At 39.7% G+C, this 19,855-nt stretch overlaps 3 protein-coding genes across 3 annotated transcripts in view; 1 reads left to right on the top strand and 2 right to left on the bottom strand.

The window, feature by feature from the left end:
• Positions 1–7,642, bottom strand: part of LOC145448874 (pituitary tumor-transforming gene 1 protein-interacting protein-like) — a 52,667-nt gene extending 45,025 nt beyond the window's left edge. The window contains exon 1 of the mRNA XM_080327322.1: positions 7,628–7,642. The gene's annotated coding sequence lies outside the window, so the exon portion shown is untranslated. The remainder of the gene's footprint in view (positions 1–7,627) is intronic.
• Positions 6,762–7,409, bottom strand: LOC145447718 (uncharacterized). The gene has a single exon (XM_080325970.1). It carries the CDS (start codon positions 7,407–7,409, stop codon positions 6,762–6,764), a length of 648 nt encoding a protein of 215 aa, XP_080182096.1.
• Positions 7,643–9,756: 2,114 nt separating the features above from the next.
• On the top strand, positions 9,757–18,811 carry LOC145447701 (sphingolipid delta(4)-desaturase DES1-like). Its single transcript, XM_080325952.1, has 9 exons — positions 9,757–9,935; positions 11,325–11,474; positions 11,542–11,620; positions 12,757–12,909; positions 13,454–13,584; positions 13,646–13,767; positions 15,919–16,029; positions 16,492–16,627; positions 18,585–18,811. Exons 1-9 carry the CDS (start codon positions 9,854–9,856, stop codon positions 18,602–18,604), a joined length of 984 nt encoding a protein of 327 aa, XP_080182078.1. The 5' UTR covers positions 9,757–9,853; the 3' UTR covers positions 18,605–18,811.
• Positions 18,812–19,855: the final 1,044 nt, after the last annotated feature.

Raw genomic sequence — 19,855 nt, 5'->3', positions numbered from 1 at the left:
TTTATATCAGATCGTGGTCCAGTAATCTAGACTAGGATACACCCAGTAGAAACTTATGACGTGGATGCACTCAACCAGGCGCGTAGCGAGTCCCTGATCCAGTGTTGGGATGACTCGAGTCATGACTTGACTCGAGTCACCTTTTTCGTATGACTTGACTTGACTCGAGTCACTTTGCTAAAATGACTTGACTTGACTTGACTCGGCGTATCAGAAATGTGGATTGACTCGTGACTCGGAGCAGAATTCTCGAGCCAATTTTAAGTCATCAAGTAATCGGTGCGATAAAAATCACTGTTTCTTACATATGTTCGGATTGTTCATGAAACGCCGGTGTAACCCATGAGCGCGACCAATCATTCAATGATCACGCGTTCTATTGAGCTTCCGTTGTTTTTTAATGAATAAATTGACCGAAAACGAAGTGATCGAGCTTACAGCTTATGTTGTGGCAAACTAGTTTAGTAAAGTAATTTATGGCATCATAATGCCTATTTCTGTTCTCTTTTCTTATCTTCAACAAACCTTTTGTTTTATTGAAATAGAATTCGGATATAGTTTATAGTCCTCAACCATGACGCAGGCTCGAATTGTTTCATATCAATTTGTAAATGGTTAATGTCTTCATTGAATTGCATCTTATCAATTCGTTTCTCTATTCTTCATTTTGGCTGGGATCTATAAACTGCATGAGGCTATGCAATTACTCACGTAGTTTAGCAATTCTACGTATATGTGAGTAATACAGTGCCTTCTTGCATGTCAATTTACTTCTATATTCGTTCATCGGTTCAAAATCAATGACAAGTTAATCTGTATTTCATACAGCTAGCAAAATGAAATGACGTAATATCATACCTCATACTTCGAAAAGGCAACTTGACTGGAATTGTGACTTGACTCGTGACTTGACTTTACTTGACTCGACTTGACTCGACTTGACTCGACTTGACTCGACTTGACTCGAGTCACCTTACAAAATCGAGAGACTTGACTTGACTCGAGTCACCTTCGAAAATTGATTGACTTGACTTGACTCGAGTCAAAATGTGCAATGACTCGAAATGACTCGTGACTCGAAGGTAGTGACTTGATCACACGTTAACAATTAAATACGCGTGCTTATCAACGAGTATTTTGTGGCCTCGGCGTCCCTTTGAGCAAGTCCAAATGTCCGAGTTGTCATGGAATCTGTTCTTTAATGGCACCGATTTCAGGTGGTTCAATTTCAAACCTAGAGCTGGGGTTCAAACCCATTTCCATTGCATGGTGTCGCGACGACGGCAATGAGTATATAATTGCGTGCATCTTGTAGAACAGTGGTTCTCAACCTTTTACCTTCGCGAACCCCTTTTGGATCGTCACGGATCCCCGCGGACCCCATCAAGTTTTCGTGCAAAATTAACTCAATAATCGTGCAACCGTGATCTGTCCTGTGCATGTATTAATTGCAGGCCAGTGATAAACAGCCACAAGATGACTTTTTTTGAAATTAACACCACACTATATGCAAAAATTGGGTAGACTTTTATTATTTCGAAGCAAATTTTGCTGCTGTATTTATTGTCTTGGAAATCCGCGTCTTCGATTTGATATGAACGACTGCCGAAAATAAATTTCCACAAAGATAGGTGGTGGCTTTAATAACGTCTAAGCCTTCCGACGACAGCTTTTGGTGTGAGTTTTTAATGATCATATCACGTCCAGCCTAGTCATTTCTATCTAGCATCTCACCTTGAAGTTATTTAGTGGCTATATAACAGTAGAAACTGGATTTCGTGGCGAGTTTTCGTTTCCTTCATTGGGACAGAGGAATTTCTACTTCAAACGACTGTTTACTATAACATGCTGAGACTGACAACTTCAGATTCAAAATGTTTTGCTAACATTTCGAAGTCACCCGGTTTCACCTTGCTATGTCCAATATTAATTAAGTCATCAATCATTTCACAACTTAATTTGCTGACTAAAGTAAGCGAAGAAAAAAGTAAGTATGCTTCCTTGGCAGTTTGGAAGTCAGTTGCGTTCGTGGGGATATCCAAAAGTAGCCTATACTATTTGAACTCTATGTGCGTGTGTTGCACGGACACGGTAATACACAAAATGTTGGATGTTATCGTACAGAAAATACTGTACAATACAGCTATATAACCTGAAGGTATAATTATATGCGTTTTATATATGGATCTGTCCCAATTACTGCAGTATAGCGGAGCTGCAATTCATTATCATCGTATTTTGAATGTGTTGTGTGTGCCTTTCCGCACGACGATGAAGCGAACAATTGATCTGCTGTATATCCAATTCACGATAATTCAATCTAGTCTTGGCGAGGCTTGGATCCTATCTTGTAATTGCAAATTGTGTATAGCCCCTACGTGCTGTTCATACCTACGTAAAACCTCGAGCTATATGATGCAACTTGGAGAAAATCGTCTTTCAACGAACAACTTTTCATAGCCCCATATATGTTGTATTGCGTCTTTGATATTTTTTTGCTGTCATGTCATGCAGTCGGGGAGAATCGAGACGAAGGGGAAATGCAGCTCTAAAAAGTCGGTAAGCAATATAACATCTAATTACTAAATTAAATGAAACACAGAATGAAATGTAACAGGAGATCACATAAAATGTCATGTGTCGATACGGGAAATTGGTATATCAAAACGTGGTCCTGTAGGCTAATCCCAAGCTCCGATAAGTATTTATACAGTAGAAACTGCGTGTATTTTGATTTGACTTTGACTTGTGTTCTGTGTTAGCCTTGGAATGTGTCCAACTGTCCATAGAGTGACGATGACTCATTTTAAAGAGTTCTGGTGCTTTGTATGTTCATGTTCAAGTGTACGCCGTTTTTTATTGATACTTGAGTATTGGTTTTGTCTGTGATGTACAAGGATGCCCTGTTGGATATTACGAGGCTTGGCTCGCCGTATGAACACTTGAACTGTGAATAGTCAACACGTAACAGGTGCGCGGTGCATTGAAATACCATTCTCTAGTTCTAGTATATAAAAACGCGCAGATATAAGGCGCAGACAGAATGGTACCAATTCATAAAATCACAAACTGCGCTGTACATTCGATCAGTTTATGTTCTGCATTGAAAGGTAATCAATGAAATATAGTCGCTTCATAATTTAGTAGTAACGCCTTTGCCTCGTAATTACATAATGCGATCGATTTATGCTGTGAAATAAAATGCATTTTCATCATTCGAGTTGCGTTATGGTGAGTGTTTAGAATTCAGGCATTAGGATCAGTATCAGTATCAGTTTAGTACCAATTTCATCGTTGCAAAACACCACAAGACTGTGATACAATGAAAACATTGGTCGGTGTCAAAACGACTTGGAGAAGAGAGAGAGAGAGAGAGATTTATTTCGTCAACCGATGACGCCAAAATAAATAGAACTCATATAAATATGCAATATTTAACAAACATGAAACAGTGGTTTATCGGTATTGACTGGTACCGGCGATATGATCATGACGATCTTCGTGTCAGCCGGAACCAGGGTATATGGTTATTTAAATGAGATAACCTCATAACGTGATAACGAAACAGGGTAAGCTAATACGGAATGCATCTTACAAAAGGCAACAAGAGCGATATATGAAAACACATAACAGTTACAGACAGTCACAATTAATGTGCAAAAAACGAACACGTAGTTTGTGGATTTATAACTGATAATGGCAGTGTACAAGCATTGACTAGTATTTGCACAAAAGAGAGTCCAACATCCCTGACTTGAATGAATTATAGTTGGAGCTTTTTAGGTGTGGCGGAATCTGGTTGTTCCATACATCAATCCCTGCTCGTTTAAATGGAGGGAAACCTCTATCAGAGTGGGACATATATAAGTTGGCACTTGCGGCAGAACGCGTGTCATGACTATGTACATCTCTACAGTATTGAAAATAGTTCTGTAGAGATACAGGGACTTGCAGCTGGTTAATTTTATACATTACTTTGGCTAGTTCAAAGATATAGATATCACTAATTTTAAGAATACGCAACTTTTTGTAGTACGGGTCAAGTCGGCTATAGAGTGGTATTCGAGCAATAGCTCTTAATGCTTTGTTCTGAACGACCTGAAGCTGGTTCAATAGGGTTTTGGTAGCAGATCCCCAGATTATAATACCATACTGTAGGTGGGAATGTATGATCGAAAAATAAAGAGTACGGAGAAGTGGCTTTGGAACTATTCGGCTAAGCTTCCATAATACACCAATGTTCCGTGAAACTTTTGCGCTTACATTGGTGATATGATCATGCCATGTCAGACCTTCATCTATATGAATTCCAAGGTACTTGAAAGACCTACTCAGGTCTAGTTGTTGTGCTGAAATTTCCAACACTCCTGTATATTTGGGGCTGGATAACTCTAATCTGCAATTTTCCTTGCCTATTGGAAGTGCTTGGCACTTTTTAACATTGACAGACAATTTGTTGCAAGCTAACCAAGTGCTTATATGGTCAAGTTGAGCATTGCATTCCGACACAAGGGTATCGGCATTACCTGAGGAAAGAGTGAGGTGGGTGTCGTCTGCGAAGAGGGTTGTAGTAAAGTCAGAGCATATTGAAATATCGTTAATATATAGTAAGAATAATGTTGGTCCAAGTACGGATCCCTGTGGAATTCCACAGGATACAGAAGTAAGGTTCGATGCTTGATCATTGACTAAGGTGTATTGTTTGCGACCTGTGAGGTAATCCGTAAAAAGATCCATCACAATTCCTCGAATACCATAGCTCTCAAGTTTATCAATTAATATGGAATGATTGACAGTGTCAAATGCTTTCCGCAAGTCAAGGGAAATACCTATACCGTAAGAATTTGTTGCTTTCACATTGTGATAACTAGTGAGAATATCAAGGAGGGCATGGATGGTTGAATGGAGGCATTGAAAGCCATATTGACGAACATTGATTACAGCGTGTTTCGACAAAAATTCCATTAACCGTGAATGCATCAGTTTTTCAAACAGTATCGCAAAGCTAGACAGTACGGATATGGGTCTATAATTGTCAGTAGAGTATCTAGAGCCTGCTTTGTGCACTGGAGATATTTTTGCTATTTTCAAGCACTCAGGAAAACAACCTAGTTTAACACACATATTGAAAAAGCAAGATAAAGGTTTGCTTACTGCACCCGCAATGACTTTCAGGAGGTCATTGGGGATTTGATCATGTCCTGTTGCTTTTCCAGATTTAAGGGAGTAGATTAGGGCTTCAACTTCTTCTGGTGATGTCGGTTCGAAGAACATGGAAGAGCCAACCCTTGTTACGTATTTCCTCGGAGAGACCGTGGACGATGGAATTGCTGAGGCCAGTCTTGGTCCAACGGACGAGAAGAATTTATTGAAGCAGTTGGCAACCTCTGTTGGATCCTTAACTATTCTGTTATCATCATCAGAGCGCAGATAAGATGGTGGTGAAGATTTCTTTTTGCTAAGTAACCCTCGGATAAGTTTCCATGAATCTTTCTGATTGCCATGGCAGTTAGTGAATAGATTCCTGTAGTAGGATTCCTTTGCCTTTTTCTTTATTGAAGATAATTCTTTTGCATATTGTCTATGCTGTTCCATGTCACACGCTGCTCTACTTTTAATAAATTTGCGATAAAGATCATTCCTGGTTTTGATAGCACGTAGGATGCCTGGTGTAAGCCATGGTTTGAGATGGAGTTTTTGTTTGCGCCTTGTAATTCTTTGAAGAGGAGCATGAACATCAATGAGCGTTTTGACATCTTGGACAAAGTTGTTGAAGTTGAGGTTGAGTAGGGTTGAATCAGCAGTGCTAGGGACATCTATAAAATCATTAAACTTGTCGTATGCATCAAGAAACAGGTTTTCTCTGGATAAATTACTCCGGTCTCTTCGTAATGTATAGTTGGGGGGAGAAGTCTTCCTCACAAGATCTAATTCACAGAGGATTGGGTAATGGTCAGATATGTCATAGGCAAGAGTTGCTGGTTCAAGTTCTACGTCGGTAACATTTGTGATGATATGATCCAGCAGTGTCTGGGAGAGTGTGGTAACCCGTGTCGGCAGTGTTATTAGCTGGGCTGCACCGAATGAGTTGATACAATCCGTATATCGTCTGGTATGCACAGTTATGTTCAAAAGATTCAAATTGATATCGCCTAATATGATGAACTTTTTTCCCATGAAGGTTAGCTGTTCAATTGATTTTTCAAACAGGTCTAAAAAATTTGTCAAGCAACCGGAAGGGTGTCGATAAAGTACACCAATCACATAGGATATAGTGCTGTTGGGGTTTAATGTAACCTCAGTCCATACTTCATCAACAGATGGGCAATTGAGTTGGTAAGAAGTACTGGGAATACATGTATATCCATCTTCCACATATATACCTACTCCTCCTGCATTTGTGCTGGAGGGGGAGTGCTGAAAAGTGAAGTTGGGTAGATCAACATTTACAAATGAGTTAGCTTTAAGTCTAGTCTCGGTTATAGCAAGTATGCAGGGTGGTCTTTGCATGGAGGATAACATCGTACAAATATCATCGTGATGTTTTGACAATGATCGTACATTCATGTGCATGATGGTAGGTTTTCTTCCAATTTTTTTCAAGTTGTCCGGAGATATTCTCCGGCATGGCAAGGAATTTATAAAAGTTATGTCATTTTCGGTATCATTTTCATTAGCAACTGGATCAGGCAAATGATGGGTTGGAGAAGCCATTGTATGTAAATTATGCTTCAAAAAGTGTTTCTCTGAATGTTGTGGCACTAGTGCTTGAAGTTCTTGTGACACATCTTATTCAAGTCCTCAATGCTGTTGATCTGTAGAGTTGGTGTGTTTTCGTTCATCCTCATAAGCACTTTACCATTGTTGGTCCACAGATAAGCATATCCAAGATCCTTCTTCCGGTCTCTTGCAGCAAAGAGTATATTTCTGTTTTTTTCTGTAATATTTTCAACAATGAAAATCTTAGGTTCATGTGGAATATTTTCAGCTGGCCGGAGCTTGGAGCGGGATCCATAAATTTCGTTTCTAATTTTGCGCGACGTAAATTTAGCAACGATTGGTGGTGGCTTTGCTTTAGGGTCGTTCGATTTGAATTTTCTGTGTGAAAAGCTGATACAGTTGCGGTCATCCAATGAGGTGATTTTTGATATGACATCCATGACCAGACAGTCTGTGTCCTCTGTCGAGCACACAGGAATACCGTGGAATTCTAGCAGGTCTAATCTTGCCTGTCTGTCCATCTCTTCAGTTCTCTCCATAAGGTGCTGGATCTCGGTTTTTTGTTGATCAATAATCTCTTCATTTTTTTTAATCGTTGTGGTGTTTTTCTCAAGTTGTTTTTCGATGTCATCGAACTTTGCAGCAATGAACTCTTGGCTTTCTTGGACTTTCTTGAGTTCTTTCTGCATTGAATCTAATGATGATTTGATGCCTGACAGAGTAGCGTTCAGAGCAGCAGATTGAGAAGCATTCGTTGAGTTGATCTCAGCGAGACATGACTTGACGATAGCTGGAAGTTGGCTCCGAATCTGTTCAATGATTGCTTGCTGGTCTTTACCCGATCACGTCATCATCAGAGGAATATTTCTAGTTTTATATTAGTATAATATAGTCTTATCACAATCTTTAATACAACCAAATACTCCAAGAAGTCTTTGAAATCAGATCACTTTGAATATGTTGGCTGCATCGGCGCCTAGAAGTGCATAATTTTGCACTGCAATCCACGTTCGTTGCAATCCACGCAGCATTCTGAACTCGCTGAACTCGCGATCGTTATATACTTGATGCATGCAAGGGAAGTTATTCGGGCAATTCAATATTTCGATGACTGTTCCTCATCATATATTATGTAGTCAAGTAAATATCATACGGGGTTGTTAAATGTTGCAAGGTCATATTAAGGATAATTTGAGTCAGGTACATATAGATGCGTTGCAACAGACAGACCTGGAGTACAATTATCTAGTTGTCGAAGCCTGGTATAGGTGATATATAGTGATGCGCCCGCAGAACTTTCGTTGAATAAAACTATCATTGACATCATGCCAAATCGATTTCGTTCGTTTCCCGACAAGCCGTGTCATTCAATTTAATGTACCGATTACGCAACCGTCATTCTGAATGCGTAGACGTATTCTATAGACAACACGCCGGCAAACAGTGCTTAGGATATCCGCCTCAGGCAGTGCACCGGTTAAGCACAGGCTATACCTTTCACAAATGCATAGCATAGAGCTGGTGTTCAGGTGGGATTTCCGAGTTAATTTGAAATAGTACTTGGGATGTTTTGGAAGCATTTCATGCTAGCAGAGGCCTTGAAGATTTAGAATGAACTACATCCAACAGAATAGCATCTGGCAATCAAACATTGCAGATTGCGTCATGTTTTGCTGATTACTGCATGTAGCTGCACTCTTTTTGTATATAACTGAGCACTGAGCAGTTCCGTACTGGTTAATGACAGAATAACAGTATTAAAGTGTCAAGATGGCTTCTGATTTGGAACAGCCAAATAACTGTCGTATAATTAAATCTCTTACTGACATTACGTGACAGCTAAGTAGGCCTACATGTACAATGTACATTGTACGATTGATATCGATTGTACCTACGTGTTCTGCTTTGAATCAGTCAGCTTTCTGTCCTGTAAACAATAATATATAATCGGTAGCAGATTATGGTCTGGCGTTGAATCAGTTGCTGGAAACAGTCATCCGAGAATGTCAGTGAGTCACATTCCTTTGCAAATTTCAAGGCTGATTTATACGACACACTGCATTTGAGTAGAGTGAACCGGATTAGGTTTTAAAAACAAGACTTATCTTCCTACGAATGAAAATCAATAACAACTAAGTCATTAAAATCGCTCGAAATTTGTTCACGAAAATTGAATGCATTCATTCGCTCAATAATATTGTTACTTGCATATATTGCGGGTCGCCACCGCTGGGCTCATTTGGCAAGGACATGATTATTCGGCGCTTGTACCATGTATCAATATCGAAGATTTCAGCGAACATGCGTCTGTGGTTTTGTGTTTTTATCGCCGACAATCTTTCTGCGAGTGCAGACGCATTTTCAGGAGAGGGTGTCAATACTAAAAGCAAGAAACCGAGTGGCCATAAATCGGCGTGAAGGGCTAAGAAAATGTTCAAATCAAATACAACCGACGCGAAATATTCTACTTTATGGCAATATACGAAGATCTACGAATAATGTGTCTGGCCCCTGGCTACGTCAATGCGTCGGAACTGACATCTTAGTCAGCACAACCCAAATTTTACAGTCGGGCTGATTAAATTTTTGCTTGGCCTGGCAAGTTCATGATCAACTACCAGGGCAATTTATTTTTATAATATAAATATAACTAAAATCTATAATTACCTCACCGGCCACTCAAAACCTTCTCTCGGACCACGGGTAGGCCGCCCCTGGCATAGGCGATGTAAATAAGAGGCATGCACATTGTACAATGCGCACTGGATAGAAAGCAATGAGGTATAAGATAAAAACGACTTATAGTGATTAGAATATATCTGTCGATAGGCGAGGTTGATATGTCAGATCGAGGTCCGGTAATCTTGGGGGCTGACTATAGTATTAAAAAGGTTGATATCCCAATATAATCTGCACTAAGAATAGAACGATATACCGTGAATAAATATGATCTATTATGGTAAAACAGTGAATGAACGACTTTTATTGACAAAGGAAAAGTGTCTAAACGTATTTTGGTAACTCACATAGTGTGACGCATATAATAGTCAATGAAATTCGTGTCTCAGGATGAACCTAAGCCTAAACCAGATATTTCATTCGCATTAGCCTAAAGTTGAAGTGCTTTGCAATCATGGGAGCCTACGTTACCCGACAATCGTTTGAATGGGATTATTCAGACCAACCGCACACGGACAGACGGAAAGCTATGCTTCGTAAGTATGCTGTTCGTAGGTGAATCGAATCGAATAACTTGAATACACAGTACTGGTACTATGATGGTCATGCCCACAGCTGGGCATGGGCAGCTAGAAAATTTTCAGCTCTTCCAAATGAGATTAGAATTGTCATTACTGAATCCGCAAAAACTGGGAAATTGAATTAAATTACGAATCAGTATGAAATACAACAATAATCAAGTTCAATTCATATGAAATCATATTTCATTCAAGAGAAGGACAAATATCTATTCAGCAAGCTATACACGATACAGTTTTCCTGTCGCGTTTTCAAGAAACCCAGAAATTAGCTTAGACTTCAAATTGAAGCATAGAAACATTTCACAAATCAGATTACCGGCATTTAACTCTAAATATACAAGTAGAATGATCTAATTCTCCAAGTGTGCTTCCGTGCTACACCCAAGTACAGGCGTACCGTTACAGCTGTTGAGAAATCATTTTTCCAAATTTCAATGCCACGTTGACCAAATTGTTAGGTAGCATAAAAAAAACGATGCACACCAAATTTGGATCGATTTATAGTCACGAAAATCGAAAATATGGCAAGCCTATCCAATAAGATGATTGCCGCTTCAACGCTATTGCCGATATTCGATACCCATTGGGATATATAAAACTATATTACCCCTGTTTAACTAACGCACAGTCGCACACCGATATAGGGTAAATGATATCAGATCATATACATTTTTGTAACAGAAATCGAATTAATTTTGCCATGCTGCGTTGAGTTGTATCAACCCATTTTGTTTTTGTATAGTATCGCCCCGGGCCAACAGGTTGCTTATTACAACATGGCTGACATTTCAGTACGTTGGCTAAACAAGGCATTAAGCCGCATTTTGTTTAATGCCGGGCATTCTGTTTATTGTGGAAAGGTGTGTCCTCAAAAGCGGAGTAGCCTGTCGCAAATATTGTTAATGTCAGCGACATTTACGGTTTCTCTGCATATACAATTGAATAGTATATTTATATTGAAATAAACTCGACTATTTTCGGCCGACACTTGTACGGGGTTATCGTCAGCAACTAGTAGAAAATTGGAGAAAACATAGTATTATATCAAAATTATCAGTCATCTGCGATTACCAGCAAAAACTATGCCACCCCTCGACCCTGAAATAATAATTTGTATATAATATAATAAATATATAATATAATTTTATAAGCTGCAAATTTTGGAAACGGGAACGAAGTATGATTTGATTGAGCTGAACCTTTCAATGTATTTCGTTCTAATTAGGAATTGAAGTCGATTTCGAAGTTTTTTGCTTATTAGTAATCCTAATTCTTATCTAATTCTAGTTCTCCAACTCTTTGACTGCCACTGGTTAAAATCTAATCGTTTTTCGCATTTACCAGGAAAATATCCACAGCTGAAGCAGCTCATGCGGGTCAACCCCCATTTCAAGTGGATCGTAGCTGCGCAGGTCGCCGCGCAGATTGTGACGTGTTACTTAGTCAAGGATGCCCCGCTGCTTTGGTTTTTGCTGTGGGTTTACGTAATCGGAGGTGAGTACCGTGTATCAGGGTGTTGCTTCAAGGTGATATATACTGATCGTTAATTTTTTTTTACCAGGAACTCTAAACCACAGTCTAACGTTGGCTATACACGAGATGTCACATAACAGAGCATTCGGCCATGGAGCGTTAAGCAGGTGAGATCATACACTGTAAATCCATAGGGGGAAATAGATGTATGTTTCAGATTTCCACCATAGCGTGGGGTGTAAACCAGGTAAATGCGACTTTAAGATGCCTAATTGCCTCCACACCCTTTCACATGGGTGTAAATGAGCCAAATACACCAATTCTTATGGATATCTATCAGAGATGAGCATGGATTGGGATTAGGTTTTGAAAAAACAGGATTTGTGAAATTTGGATTGGATTTGGATTAGACATTTTTTTCAGAACGGATTTGGATTGGATTTACCTATTTTCTGGGAGATTGAGATGTCGTGTGGCGAATGACGACAAATTTCATTCAAATCAGTTATTAATGTACTTATGGTTACTAAGTTATCTTGAATCAAGTGAATCGTTGGTTGTGAAAGAAAATTTTCGAATCCCTCCATTGCATAATTTGGTATTTTTTCTGAATTTCCAGTTAGAATCGGATTAGGATTGGACATGGACTTGAATATGAAAAAGTAATGGATTAGGATTTGGATTTGGATTTGAAGGTTCGGATTTGGACTGGATTAGGACATAGAAATTTCAAATCCGCTCATCTCTATCTATCTCGGGGGTGTAGTGAACTGCAAATCCATGGATGGAAAATAATATAGGCCTATTCAGATTCTTATTTCCACCATACCATAGGGTGTAAATCAGGTAAACGCCCCTTCAAGGTACCAAAACGTGCTTTTACACCCCTTCTAACGGGTGCGAAAGGGTCAAATACACCAATCCTTATGGAGATATATCTCAAGTGTGTAGTGAATGTGAGACGTAAATTCATGGGGGACTATAGCGTAGGGGGTAAATCAGGTTAACACATTTTCAATTACCAAATTGTGCTTTCACACCCTTCCAATGGGTGTTAATGATTCAAATACAGCAATCCCTGTGCGTGTGCCACCATTTTTGGGGTGGCGCACTGAAACAACCCACAAACAGCCATTGGATATATCTCCATAAAGATTGGTGTATTTTTACTCCTTTTCACCCATTGGAAAGGCGTAAAAGCACAATTTTGTGCTTTAAAATACTTTATACCGGATAACTATTCTGCATATAGTATCTTTTCTTACAATACTAACATATGGACTTATTCAATTTGACCGTACAGGTGGAATTCTGCATTCGCCATGATAGCAAACTTACCCATCGGACTTCCATATTCTGTTTCGTTCAAAAAATATCATCTGGACCATCACAGGAGTCAAGGTGTCGACGGCATAGACACGGACGTCCCTATGGAATGGGAAGCTCATTTATTTTGGTAAAAATTCCGAAATAAATACTATTATGCTCATTGCTCATGCATATTCGGACTACTAGATAATTCTAGTTGTCTAATCATATTAATCAGAGCGGAATGTCAGTTCTAATTCTAATCTAATTTGGTAATGCTGAAAACTGTCTAGTTATTGCAGTTGAAAATCTTGGATTTGAAAAAATAGTATTTACTTTGGGTGATCCAAGAGTTGTTAATGAAAAACTGGAATAAATTTACTCCCACGGGCTGGAATTGAGTTAAAATTGTTTTGCATATAGATTTTTTAGACAACTTAACAATCTCATGGGTAAAATTGGAAAAAAAAAATATTTTTTTATAAATTCAAAATTCTCCAACTCCAATAGCTGAGCTTCTACTCGTTGGAGCTGAGCACAATTTGGCGTGCAACGTTATTTTAACCAACCTCGCAATTTTAGCTAATAAGCGCAAAAATCTAAAAAAAAAAGTTATTTTTGAACAATACTCATTGTCTACTGAAGATTTCGAGACCAAAGCCGTACCGTAATATGTAATCGTTTCATTTCAGCACTACATTTCGAAAAATGATCTGGGTTGCATTGCAGCCATTTCTGTACGCCATTCGGCCTCTGCTCATCAATCCGAAGCCTCTGATTCAGCAGGACTTTGTCAATTTGACCATTCAGCTGACTTTCAATTGTGAGTAACTGAGTATGACACGATTCGGACTATAATTGACGCAACACTACTGTGTTTTCAGTCTCGGTGATGTGGGCTTGGGGCGGACAGGCGCTGGGATATTTCTTGTTAAGCACGTACCTCGGGCTTGGCTTGCACCCGATCGCAGGACACTTCATAGCGGAGCACTATATGTTTTTGAAAGTAAGACTGCGTCAACTTCCGGCTATTTTACTCATACCAGAGGTGATGGGCAGCGAAGTAGCTGTGACATTTTCGGAGTATTACTACTGATACTACTACTATAGAACAGTCTCCGTTGTTGGCTCGCTTAAGGCCCAAAACGTAACTGCCCTATGCACATTAAAGCAGCATTACCATTACCACATGTCTCCATTTAGGAGGATTTGTCCTTCTTTTTCAAGAAATGTATGTAGCCGAACCCACGGACGACGGGTATTTCGGGAGTCGATTTGGAAAAATGACGCTTTTTTTTTAGTCAACTCCTGTAATGTAGCCTAAGGCAAAAGCGGGTATTTCGGGATTTAAGTGAAAATGACCTTTTTTTAAGTCAATTCAACAAAATTAGTTCATTTAACAATCGCCCATTTTCTCGTCTGCCATAGTAACTTTTGCAGCCTGTGAAAAGTGTCCGGCGCCTTTCCGGATCACAAAATATGGTAACCCTGCGTGGAAGATAATTTGGTATGTTTTCAACCATGCGCTTTGTGACACGGCTGCGAATTGTTCACGACTTGACAAATATATAGCTTGCGACACGACCAATCGCGTATTACAAACTTCCAGAGTGGAAAATACAGTATTGAAACTACAATTCTCGTTGATAAATTAACTCCAAGTGGTAATTAAGGAGCGTATAATTTCAGTACTCCAAAAAAAAATCTCTCATTATTCGACCCGAATCATCACAAACAATACTCCACTCTGATTCGACTACTCGGATTACCGCGCCCGGCCCTGCTCGCGATAGTTAACCAGAGGTGGTCAGTAACGAAGTACTTCTACTTTTCCGAAGTACTCAAGTAGTTTTCCTCTACTTCTGGTACTTACTTAAGTAGATCTGATTTTCGCTACTTCTACTTCGTAATATTTTGTGATCTACTTACTTACTTTTCGCTATTTTCAGTTTGTCAAGTAGAAGTAGTTCAATCTTCCAATCAGGAAGATAGCCGGAGGAATTTCGGGGCTGTTTTCACGGAATATCGACATTTAATTTTCATAAAAGTTGAGTAAAGCCCAGAATTTTCGTCGCGCTTCGCGCTCAGTGGATACGCAGTTACCAGTATGATTTCACGAAAGTATCGATGAATATAAATTTGGTAGCGGGTTGGCGTGGTTCTGTTCACACAGGGATATCTATAACTAGATATTCCCGCGTTCACACCACATTGTCGCCCTTCGCCCATAGCAAATAATATAATTCATCATAGTATATATGGCTCATCATAACGTTTGAAACTGAAGTTTCGCAATCTAGCATTTACTTGTCATATCGTAATCTAGCATGCCCATGGCACGTCCTAACCCGGAAAAGTGGACTCTGACTTTTTTTTGTTAGTTTTAGAGCTGTTTTAGCATACCACCTTTGAAACTTTCTGGACTAAAGGCATGAAAAACGTGTTCCGCTTTTAAAAGTAGTATTTATGTTTCGTTTTCAATTTCCAGTGTCATATACTTTGAGTTCAATATCAGTTCTTTTGTCTGGATAACATACATGTTGAAGTATAAAAGCAAGTGTAGTAATGCCTTTACCTTCCGGAAATAAAGCTACACAATATGGCATTTTTACGGTCCACCATATTCTTTATTAACATTTACTAATCGCGCAAAGTGTTAACACCGTATCCTATACAACTTCTCCGTATTGCTCTTCGACTAAACTACGGGCCTTATAATATGGGAAAGGCGCGATACCATGCTATTTTCTAAAACGTGCTGTTCGAGAAAACAGAGGATAAGTATCGCATTTCCATATCAATCCTATCGTTTTCATCCCATGATGTGGACGAATGCTTATGCTATCAAAAATTGGATACCTGCTGGTATGCATCAATATGAATGAAGCTCGTCATCTTTCGCATAGCTTAATTTGCACCTTTTTACAATTCATGGAAACGAATTAGGATCGTTTTCACGACTACTTACTTACTTGAGTACTTTTAAAGTCAGTCAATTCTACTTCTACTTCAAGTAGTTTTAGGGTGCTTATGGAAGAAGTACTTCTACTCGTACTTGAGTAGATTTTTTTCGTCGCTACTTCTACTTCTACTTGAGTAGCTTACTTGACTACTTTGACCACCTCTGTAGTTAACTTTGGCTCATGTCCTATTCCAGGGTCACGAAACGTATTCATATTACGGCCCGCTCAACACGCTCGCGTACAACGTCGGATATCATATGGAACATCACGACTTCCCGAGCATACCAGGAGCTAAATTACCTCTGGTAAGGACTTATTTTACGCAGACTTTAGCCGGGGCTGCAGTGAATTTCACTTCGATACTGCAGAGATTTTATGATTTCCTAGGATTAAAATTAGAGCTAACCAACGTATTATGGGTTTAGCTTGCTGGCTACTTAGCCTGGAAGTCCTGTTCTCCTGGGTGAGATCTTCTTAAGACACAGATATTACTCAAGACATACGAATGTATTTCAGACGTTGATGCATGTAGGTTTAGCAATGAATCTCATCACATTACACGTGGTGTAAGACCTTATATGCTCCAAGTAATTCACATAGGTAGTAATACATTCATGGATGGATGATCACGCTACCACTGCAATACTCAAAGGTGGTCAAAGTATAGTCAGCGATGCTAATACTCAAGAACTCCGATAACGTAAAACTACTCCGCCACTGACTCAATCCGGACTGTAAAGTATACGGGAACATATTTTCCTAACCAGGTGCGGAAAATTGCTCCAGACTTCTACGACGATTTGCCCAAGTACGATTCGTGGGCCGGCGTGATCGCAGACTTTGTCATGGACGAAACGGTCGGACCAAACTCTCGCGTGAAGCGCGACAAAAAGTTTGCTGGACGTGAGTTGCTATCATTCTCTATATCGCGCTGGGCTCTACCCGTCGTCACTTTCAAATAATCACAGACTTAGAAAACACTGTTTTAGGCTCAAACTCACATTTAGATTTCCATAAACGCGACCAAACTTTTCGGTACCACCATAGGTCGATATTCATGACGCTCAAATACAATTGAAAGTGGCTGTAGCGTGTATCAAAAGCACGTTCTAACTGATTAGTTGATTGAGTAGTTCTATAGTTTAGTTCTAGTTGCGGATTTTGAAATGTGAGTAGTTCTAGTTCTAGTTGCGAATTTAAAAATCCAGTAGTTCGAATTCTAGTTCTAGTTGCTCCTTTTGAAAAGTGATTAGTTCGAATTCTATGAATAGTTGCGACTTTTGAAAATCCAGTGGTTTGTATAATTCGTTTTCGCACCCTGACAATGGGTAAAAATAGTCAAATACGCCAATTCTTGTGGAGGTAAGCACAACCCATATATCTCCATAAGAATTGGTGCATTCGACTCAAAAAGGAGTCATCTCCCTATCAAGTGTCACAATCCTGAGCATGCAGTTACTGAGCTGACAATATGCAATAGGCCTATAGCCAGAACAGTGCTTCTCCGAGTTTCGCTGAGTCAGTCCCGGGGGTTTGCTGGCGGTCAAAACACTCAGGTGACTCATCCAGCAGAAACCACTATGATGTGAAGTAAATATTTATTGTATTCTTTTAATTTTGTGTGAAAATCGTGTTTCAACCGTTTTGTGCACCCGTATTGTATAGTAACGTATTCGATGTGTGAAGCGGTAGGTTTCTGTTTTTGTGACTAAGCGAAAATTTGAGGCGCCCCGAAGACTTGCAGATTACCGTAAGGGTTCGCTTCGCTAGGTCAAGAACCACTGAGCTGGAGGCAGTGTTGGGATGACTCGAGTCAACTTTTTCGTATGACTCGACTTGACTCGAGTCACTTTGCAAAAATGACTTGACTTGACTCGGTGCGTCAGAAATGTCAATTGACTCGTGACTCGGAGCAGAATTAACGAGTCAACTTCAAGTCATCAACTAAACGGTGTCGATTAAATCACCCCATCTTATACATGTTCGGATTGTTCGCGATACGCAGGTGTCACTTATGTTATGGCAACCAGTCATTCCCTGATTGTGCGTTTCACTGATCCTTCATTGCTACATCACAAATAAATTGACCGCAGACGAAACGATCAGAGCCTACGTTGTCGTAGATTAATCTAACAGCAACGAATCTTTGTATCTTCGACGGCTCAGTGCTTAAATCACGCAGCGCTCGCCTCCAACAACCCTCTTTTATAAATTTAATCGAACAAACATAGTTTATGCGTTTATATTCTCGCCGATGTGTAGATGGATATTGTACTGTACGATATCAATTTGTTTCCACTTCTCGAGGCTTATTCGATCCTCTATTTCGGCTGATAACAGACTGTAGCATGTAACTAAAGCTATACGCAGTTACTCAGGCATTATATTAGCAGTTCTACGTGCGTGTGAGCGATACAAGGCCTTATTTAACTTTATATTCGTTATTTCATTCAAGATAGACGGCCAATTTATCTGTCTGTCACCCAGTTGACAAAATTTAATGACTTTGAATCATTACTTATACTTGGAAAATTCAATTTGACTTGACTCGTGACTTGACTTGACTTGACTTGACTCGACTTGACTCGAGTCACCTCCAAAAAACGAGTGACTTGACTTGAGTCACTTTCGAAAATCGATTGACTTGACTTGACTCGAGTCAAAATGTGCAATGACTCGAGATGACTCGTGACTCGAAGGTAGTGGCTTGATCCCAACACCGGCTAGAGGTTCTGCATTTTTGAAACAATGACAGCGCATCTGGAAGGAGCGATGAGGCTATTTTACGATAAATGCTACCACAAAATCTCAAATGCTACCACAAAATCTCAAATGCTGAACACACCGCTTTTATTTACAGGCGGCGAAGCGTCCCATTGACGAAGGGCATTCGAGACGTCTGAGTGACTGCTGATTTTGTTCCGTGTGTTTCGTTTTAGGCAATATTACCATTTCGCGGCGGTCGAGCGCTGAGCCAATTGACATCTCTGTGATTCCGCATTTCATGTTTATCCCTTGTACAAATGACTAAACTCTGCCGATATATGAGAGGTATTTATAGGAAAATAAACGGAATCATCAATCTGATGTCTGCACTGCTGTTGGAAGCATATCGCATCAAGCCCGGCTATACTTAGACAGAAATGAACTTCCAGAAATTTTCCAAATTACAATTATAGCTACATGAATTAGAATTACAAATTAGATTAGGCTACCGCCATTTCGGCGCAAATGAGCCTAGCAGTAAGACTAGTAGAATTGTCAAGTCTATCTTGAGAGAAGCGCTCTGAAAATTAGGCATTTCAGTCAGGGTTGTAAAGACTCGACTCGGGATTTTCTGATGACTCGAGTCATTTTCTCAAAATACGGAAATGACTCGACTCGAGTCATTCTGTGTATTGACTCGAGTCATTGCGCATGACTCGAATCAAGTCATATGACCAGAGTCTTAGACGGCCAAGACCGACATTTCTTTGTAATTTCGAAGAATAGTAAGTTACCACACTATTGGGATTTCGTCTATTGGTACTGGTAGGCCTACTTGAAAATGCGACCACAAACCGCGAAAAGTGAGGAAAATCAGTATATTATAGATGCGAACCATTCGATGTCGCCAAACAGAGTTATGAAAAGTGGGTTTACTAGACTTAAACTTAGGCTTACCATACGTCCTCTTTTAAGAGGATTTGTCCTCTTTTTTGAGATTTTGTCCAAGCTCCGGCGGGTATTTCGGAGGGAAAAGCGGTGATTTTAGCTCTGAGCGAAAAGAAGACCTTTTTTTTTTTTTAGTCAACCGATCACGAAGTGGGAAAAATTTACCGGTTTTTGAGAATTCTTCTCCAGTTTTGCATGTCTGAAATGTGTCCTCTCTTTACATTTCCAAAATATGGTAAGCCTGATTTAACTGGAAACTATGACTCCGGCTCGACCCTCTGCTCGCTGACTTGGACTTGACGGTGGATTGAAAATGACTCGAGTCAAAACTATGAAAGTGAGATTGACTTTTGACTTGGTTACAACCCCGATTTCAATCGTTACAGTTTGACGAAGAAATACACACGTAGACTTCTGTAAGACGCTCGCCGTCATCATCTGATCACGTTCCTACCGCATTCTGAAAGAGTCAGCACG

The sequence above is a fragment of the Botryllus schlosseri genome, chromosome 10 (assembly GCF_051294905.1).
Source record: "Botryllus schlosseri isolate E-star chromosome 10, Bs_hap1, whole genome shotgun sequence".
NCBI classification, from domain to species: Eukaryota; Metazoa; Chordata; class Ascidiacea; order Stolidobranchia; family Styelidae; genus Botryllus; species Botryllus schlosseri.
The sequence above is the reverse complement of the archived record's forward strand: the minus strand, read 5'-3'. Positions and strand labels throughout refer to the sequence as shown.